The 7,972-nt window shown below is 36.0% G+C and overlaps 1 protein-coding gene across 3 annotated transcripts; it reads right to left on the bottom strand.

The window, feature by feature from the left end:
- Positions 1-2,998: 2,998 nt before the first annotated feature.
- On the bottom strand, positions 2,999-7,758 carry LOC121761545 (uncharacterized protein At1g51745-like). 3 transcript variants are annotated; one of them, XM_042157188.1, is made up of 5 exons: positions 6,237-7,129; positions 5,704-6,140; positions 5,021-5,484; positions 4,546-4,806; positions 2,999-4,166 (listed from the first exon to the last, which is right to left on the bottom strand). In XM_042157188.1, the coding sequence occupies exons 2-5, from the start codon at positions 5,754-5,756 to the stop codon at positions 3,094-3,096; spliced, it is 1,851 nt and encodes a 616-aa protein (XP_042013122.1). In that variant the 5' UTR covers positions 5,757-6,140; positions 6,237-7,129; the 3' UTR covers positions 2,999-3,093. The 3 variants fall into 3 exon arrangements, with proteins under 3 accessions (XP_042013122.1, XP_042013121.1, XP_042013123.1); XM_042157187.1 differs by lacking the exon at positions 5,704-6,140 and having other exon boundaries at positions 6,987-7,758; XM_042157189.1 differs by having other exon boundaries at positions 5,668-7,129.
- Positions 7,759-7,972: the final 214 nt, after the last annotated feature.

Below are 7,972 nucleotides of genomic sequence, written 5' to 3'. Positions count from 1 at the left end.
TGATTCTATATAATTGACTATGGAATTTCTAGTTTATGAAGATTCTCGATTTATGCGAAACAAATTTGAGTATGTATATTATCGGTTAAGGAATTGATATTTCAATTCTTATTATATATGCACGTATACAGTATTTGTTTGGAACTTCGGATGATAAATTGAGAAATTAGGAATTCTATTTATGGATAATTCATTGTCATCGTATGAATTGAGTTATGTGGATTTGTTTGGTTGTTTTGACGTTGCTTTTGGATGTGTTTAGGTTCGTTGGTTACGATGGGAACATCAAATTTGGAATTTTTGTTGAGTTTTGTGAAAAAGTCGGATTTGGAAAAATTATACTGAATTCCATTAGGAGTAGGCAATTTGGGATCTGATAGGGAGCTATTGGACTGGCCGTAAGGATTTAGCAACTCGTTGAGTTCGCAAGGTATGCGAACCCAGTGACTCGTTGGCTAGCCATTGTATTCTGGAAAGTTATCAACGACTTGCTTGTAAGCGTTTGTATTCGGTTTAAAAATTATAAATTTAAATTTTTTGGTGCATCTCATGTTCCTTTATTGAGGTGTGTGTATTTTAATGTGAATATTAGTCGGCCCACAGGAAGATTAATTTTTGGCACGAGATACACACATACCTTTGTTGATAAATACATGACAATTATTCAGTTTTCGTGTAAGTAATGTGATGCCCACAGGTGGACACTACTTAACATTATTTTATTGCCAGTGTTTGATCACGGTAAGGAGGTTGTCATTTACAAATTTACATTAGTCAAAAGACTTAATGAGAATGTTGTGCTAGGTACCTCGGTATGTTTTACTAATGTTCAAATTAGATTAGTCGAAATAAGACGTTACAACAATAACCTCTCTTATCTAAACTTCTTTACTGCGAATGTTAGGACATTTAGTGTGTGTGTTTTAATATTATTTATATTGTTTACTTACTAAAATACCCCTATTGTATTTTTATTAGTGTATTTTAATAGTAAAAGAAACGTTAATCTTGATATAAATCTCCAAATTAAGATTTTCATAACTAAATACTCCTATTCCTACTCATCGTATTATATGAATCTCATCAAATTAAATTACATATTACAATCTTGATATTTCCTAGGTGAATTAGTAATTATATTTCAAATTCCTATTCCTATTCCTATTCCTATTCCTATTCCTATTCCTATTCCTATTCCTATTCCTATTCCTATTTCATCAAATTAAATCAATCCAATTTCAAATCTCTTATTCACACTCTATCGATTAAAAACTTTAAATATACATATCCAGTCCTATAAGTTTGGAGATTGTTTATCATATAGAACGGGAGGTTGTTGCTAAGGCTCTCTGTAATGACGAGCTATACAAATGCATGAACAAAGTTATGCATCTTGATTCGTTCCTCAAAAACTATCCTCTCAACAAGCTCTACACGATGTTTCGTGAATTTAAGGATAATCAAATTCCACCAGCTGGAGTGCCTACGGAGAGCCCCGATATCCAAGTCATAAAGATAGATTGATTATGTAATTTAATTTGATGAGATTCATATAATAAGATGAGCCGGAATAGGAGTATTTAGATATGGAGATCTTAATTTGGAAATTCATATCAAGATTAACATTTCTTTTACTATTAAAATATACTAATAAAAATATAATAGGGGTATTTTAGTAAGTAAACAATATAAATAATACTCTCTCCGTCCCTAAAGAATATACATTTTGGGTTCGCCACTGGTTTTAATGTAAAATTGGTAAAGTAAGAGAGAGGTAGAGAGAAAAAAAGTAATTAAAGTATTATTAGTAGAGAATGGGTCCCACCTCAATAGAGAGAAAAGTCTTTCCAAAATTGGAAAGTGCATATTTTTGTGAGATGGATTAAAAAAGAAAGAGTGCATATTCTTGTGAGACGGATGGGGTAATAAAATTGGTTAATATAAAACCGGTTCGGTCTGATTAAAAAATTAAGGGTATTTTATACGTAGAAATTATGTGCAAATGATTCAATTTTATGTGCAATACACGTTGATTCCGGTTGGAATTGACGACGATGCTTTTCTTAAGGTTTATACATTTTTCAAATTTGTTATTTTAATCATATGCTAAAATGTTTACCCTTCCTAAATGTCAAATAGACAGTCTTTATGAAACAAAGATGTACATCAAAGATTTAATGCTACGTACCCGATTTGAGTATCGTCTTTATTTGATGCTCGTTTAATATTGTTTCTTTTATTTTATATAATCAAAGCTCGGTTAGTTATGTTATTCATTTATTTGAAGTTCGGTTCATATCGAGTTTTAATTTTATGAATTTTGTACATTTTTTAATGTATCTTATTTAAGCTAAATATATAAAACAAAACAAACAACATTAAACATGCATTAAATGAATGTGTTCACATAAGATATATGGCATATCATTTCTCACATTAAACATGCATTAAATGAATGTGTTCGGGGGATGATTCACCCGCGGAGTAGTTTTTTTTATTTTCTATAAAAGTATATTTTAAATTATGTCATTTTTATTTTTTTACGATTTTAATTATGTCTTTTTTAATTTTTTTGAATTTTAAGTTGTATTTTTATTTTATGTTGTAATTTTATTTTATTTTTAATTGAATTTGGTTGAAAATAAAAATAAAAAATGAAATTGAATGAATAGTAATTTAAGGGACGGATGGTTGCAGATTTCGTCCCTTAGTTAAGGGATGGAGTAAAAAAGTACAGTGAGGCCCGCGAATAGTAATTTAAAAGACGGTTCAGTGACAGCGTTGTAAACGACCTCAGCTTTTGCAGATGAAACGACCTCGTTCCTTAGCCCTTAGGTATACAAAGCTCCCATTCTTCCTAAAAGTAAAATTAAATCTGTGCTGCTGCAGATTTCTATCCAATCTGCAGCAACCAAAACCAGTCATCTCCGACCACGTAGCAAAGCTAGACCTCACTGTCAGAGAGTCAAGACTCAGAATGGGTGTTTTCACAAGAAAATGTGATAACATGGTGGTGTAGTTATATAAAATTATTTCCTAAAATTTACATGCAACTAGTAAACAATCAATATCTACAATAATTCATACAGATTATTACTGGTGGCGACCAACCAACTCCTCATGTAACCTACTAAATACCAAGCTGACTGGTATGCAAGCAACTGTTGTGGGCAGATTCCCCGTTTTGATCATCCCACCCACTTGAAAGTTGTTGGCGTCGTTTCTAGGCTCGCTCTGATGCTGATCGCCTGATGCAATCGATGAAAGACTTCGTATCTTTAGGTTGGATGACAGGCTGTTCTTCTTGGGTGAGTTTCTTGAGATTTTTCTGTCTAATGGATACTGGGAGTAACTCTTCTGCATCATGCTCCCTTTCAGACGGGCATCTTGATCGATGGATAGACTGTGCTGCTTGCTCTCACCGTTCAAAAACGGGCGGGGAACACGGGAATTTGCTGTCCTGCGACCAGTCCTCCACACTGATGTTAGTGCAGGAGTCTCCAGAGGTTCTGGGTGAAAATAATCAGTTGTAGAGACATGGTTCTCGGACGAACCACTTTCAAGAGCTTCAATCTGGATGGGATGGCCGATTATAGCATGCCCGTTTAGCTTGCTCATCAACGAGATCATTGGGACATCTCTTCGATAGTTGTTGGCCTGGACTTCCAAATCCACGTCTATCAGCATGGTCCGACCACCAAAAGGATGCCTATCGGCAGAGAAAGGATATACATATTCATGTGAATCCTCCCAATATCCTCTCATGATTGACTGATTATTCCAAGTGAAGTCGTCCAATTCAGCAGTCTCATTAGAATTGTGTAGCCCAGTCGATCCATACCTGGATGCATGGTTTCTTAAACTTTTATCAATTGGATCAGCCTTGAAACCACCATTGCTCCAGTTGGAGTTTCTGTTGTTCGTGTATCCTTTGGGAAGCTCAGCATCAGTTGGGTCGGAATACTTTTTCCCAATATTGCGGTTATTTCTTTTCCCTTTTAGCTGCCACTTGGAAACCTCCCCACTATTTGATATGTAGCCATGAGGCAAGCCATCGGCATAGGCCATTTCATCGAACTCATCCCTACTGCTAATGCTTCCATGCTCTTCGTGTGCTTCAATATTCCTTGGATATTTAGGTTGTAATTCTATAGATTCTGCGCCATCTGTAAATCCAAAAAATATCCTAATTATAATGCATGAAAATGGGTGGTACAAGCAACCATGTAAGAAGAGATTAAGGGATAAGAACTTAATTCGTAGATCAGGCAAATGACAGCAAAACAATGACCAGGAAATATTTACCAGCAACAAGTATCACCGAAAAGTCCTCTTGTGACAAATACAGTTACAGCATATATATAGACAGCAAACCTAATTTTAAAAAAATACTATAGGCAGTTCCAGAATGTGGAGAGTATGTTGGACCACACCAAAATTGCAATGATGTAATAATACGGACCCAAAATAGACGATGAGTCTCAAACCAGTCTAGGTTATATTGTAGCTTTGCAATGATTGCAAGAGCAATACAAAATATCTTACCAGATAGAGCAGCCATTTCTTCATCTGAATCCGACTCCACAGAATCAGTTTCTGAACAATCTGTTTCGGTGTCCTCTGTAGACCCAGAATTATGGTCACCAGCATCAGCTTGATAGCTGCTTTCTTCAAACTTTGAAACTGGTATTTCCATCTGGGTGGTTAGAGTTTGATTGTCATTGGAACAATTCCCTGAATCGTATGTCAAGTAAGCAGTTCTACTCCTCTTTGCCCGAGATATTGCAATTCCAGAATGCTTCTCTCCTGATAAACCAAAGCAGAACAATTACCAACCTGACTAGATACAATGGAAACCTGATATTTATTTCAGTATTTAAACAAATGGATCGCTGGTGAGATGTTCTGCCACCTAAAAACTTTTTTGTTGAACAGAAAAATCACTATGGAACAGCACAAGGGTGAATTTAAACAAAATAGAGGTTGAGAATATTTGAGCATACTGAGGGAAGAAGCTTACCTGTTGGTGGAGTAGTCCGGAGACCTAAGTCCTGCAACCCTCTCATTCGAGGTAGTGCACCAGCACTATCATCATCACCACTCGGTTGATTAATAACTGTCTCTTTGCATGGATGTTGGTCTGACCCATTCTTTTCTACAACAGATAGACCAAGCATTGCTGGTAGCTGGCCAGATCTGGGGTCTAATTGATTTTCTGCGCCATTTTCCAAGCATTCTGAAGACATAACAGCATCAGGCGATTTTCTTTGGCCATTAGACAGATTTCCTGATTGTCCAAATTTCTTTTCCAGAAGTTGCATCTCCAATTCAAGAGCATGCAATATTGCATCTTCTCTCCGTGCATATTTCTCTCTTTTCTTTGGAGGCATACCATGAGCAGCTTCAGCCCTTTCTATGCAGTCATCAAACTCACCACATCGGAAAGCCTTTACACGTTTTGATTTCTCCAAGTTGTACCAGTCCCTAGTATAACGTACAAAAAAGAAAATTCATATACTATAGTTCAAACTAGATAAGGAATCTTAAATTTTAGATTTGCTTTTATTGCCTAAGAAAAGTAAGTCAAAATATAATTCATCATTTATGAGATTATCATTATCTGATGTAATAATTCTTTATGGCTGCAGAAAAGAGAGGATATAGAACCTTGTCGGTCAGAGAAAAAGGGCTCATGGTACATACCCATCCAAATTCTTATTTAAGCAATTAGTGCACCACACAAATGAACCTTGCATTTGTGCACTGAGGGACTCAAAAAACGGGTTGGTATTAGCTGCAGAGTAGTAAGTTGCAAGAAACTGAGTGATACAACATAATTACATAAGCCTTACGAACCCTGAGCTGTGTTGGATTGGAAATAACTTCATTTTTATTATCTTCATTTTTCCTTTCCCTAATCTAAAAGGAATGAGTTCTTTACTTGTATTTTATATACAACAGAAAGCGGATACCATAATAATTACAAATGAGATTTCAAGTCTCCATTCTTAAGTCAGGCATCCCTTGCTGGATACAATTTACAACCAAAGCCACACACACAAATGCAGAATTTCAAGGCCTGTAAAGCATGATATATCAACTACAGGCTTAGGAACAATGCTTCAACACGCCAAGAAAACCTAAGTGAAGTTTACAGAAGTTCCTTTGTTGATTTTCCCTAAGTACAATATATCAACTACAGGCTTAGGAACAATGTTTCAACATGCCAAGAAAACCTATGTGAAGTTTACAGAAGTTCCTTTGTTGATTTTCCCTAAGTACAATATAAAGTGTGACAATATAGATTGCAAAATTCACTTTAAAAAGATCATATGACATAGAAACAAACCACTCTATCACTATGAATGCTTTTGCATAATACGTACAAAAGTCAGTTAAGAAAAGAATGTGAAATGATATTGTTGGACCTAATAGCCATCGTGAAAGAATATGAGAACTTAAGAATGATCCGTGTCACGCAGACCCGTCAAATTGATCAACGACACATCAAAATCAAAATAATAACAGAACCTTCATTGCGTAAAGCATTCCATGATCATCAGGGTAACTCCAAAATGATAAATAAAATAAACTGGAGAAGACTTTAAGCATATCTCAAGAAAATTCTTCAATAGTAGGCCATGCATATTGTTGAACTTGCAAACAAAAAATATTGACTTATTCTTTTATAAGTTTTGATAACTATAATATCTTCATTCATGCAACTTTCCTTAACAATTTCATTACACTAAAGCACTGTCTTTTTATGCTTTAAATTTCATACTCGCTATATACTGATACCTACAAGTAATTTTCTGTTACATTTAGCACAACTACGAATTCAGAAAATGATTGATCATAAGACCTCCAAATTTGCACCAGCAAATAAAATCCACTAGGAGCTACATTCACCACTACCATATACACATACTAATGACAACTGCGGTTAAAGGTTTCACTAGAAATAAAGGCCTTTCGAATCTTACACACTAGCATCCTCCCTCCCTAGAAGCTTGACCGGAGTTCCTGATCGTGGCGATGTTATATGAGACGCTAAAAGCTCTTCAGGCCTAAGTATTTTTCCAGGCCACCAAGACCCATTTCTTCGTCGGACCCAAACTATACTCCCCACACTACAATCCACCACTCCTCCCGTTTCTGAGCTACCCATCCCTTATACAGAAATATATGACAAAATGGACAAAACAAATCCTATTTTCTCCAACCTAAAACTTAATTGATCTCCATTTTTATGCTCACAGCATAATTTTGCCATCCATCAAAAGCTATGACCCAGGGCAGAACACTCCATCAAACAACTACAAAAAAATGCAGTAATCCAACAAAACAAATGAATTAAGAAAACAGAGAACGTGCACAAAAATCCAATATATGTTTGATTCAACGATGGAGAAGCGAATTCGAGCATCAATTGATCAGCCTCCGGAAAACAAGAGGGAAAACCGCGACGATCTAAGCAGAGAAATTGGGTGTGGGGCTGGGGCTGGGGCTGGGGCTAGGGCTAGGGCTAGTGTTAGGGTTTCCATTCAAAAAATTTAGGGGGGGTTCATAGTTGGGGAAGTACTGGTCAAATTAAAGAGTTTAATTGGCAGTTGGAATCGAGGAATGAGAGGGATTTGAATTACAGAGAGGAAGTGTGTGTATGTATGTATAGGTGTATGTATAGGTGAGTCGATTTTGTCCTGGGTTGAGTGTTGACTCTGCGCTTCAGCTGCACGAGTTGTCTCAGACGCTTAGCGTGCGTGATCGTTAAAGCTCTTTCACCACCAGGCTCACTTTAGCGTTATCCGCGCACGGAATAGGTCGGTTTTTTGGGCCTTAACTGTAAAAGGTCACGGCCCATCAATAGAAATTTTTAAGAGTTTGGGCTTCAATGGTTTAGCTTTTTCTCTACCCCTGTGTACCTTTAATTTGAAAAAAATGCACAAATAAAAATTAAAACAAATTTAGT

Source organism: Salvia splendens, chromosome 13 (assembly GCF_004379255.2).
Source record: "Salvia splendens isolate huo1 chromosome 13, SspV2, whole genome shotgun sequence".
Lineage (NCBI taxonomy): Eukaryota > Viridiplantae > Streptophyta > Magnoliopsida > Lamiales > Lamiaceae > Salvia > Salvia splendens.
The sequence above is the reverse complement of the archived record's forward strand: the minus strand, read 5'-3'. Positions and strand labels throughout refer to the sequence as shown.

What these genes read in the sequence shown, in the direction of transcription:
- LOC121761545 (XM_042157187.1), bottom strand. Translation starts at nt 7,171, where the DNA reads ATGGGTAGCTCAGAAACGGGAGGAGTGGTGGATTGTAGTGTGGGGAGT. An exon ending in GGGAGGGAGGATGCTAGTGT is followed by an intron (nt 5,485 to 6,986) that starts GTAAGATTCGAA and finishes ACGTTATACTAG; the next exon opens with GGACTGGTACAACTTGGAGA. An exon ending in AGAAATGGCTGCTCTATCTG is followed by an intron (nt 4,167 to 4,545) that starts GTAAGATATTTT and finishes TTGGATTTACAG; the next exon opens with ATGGCGCAGAATCTATAGAA.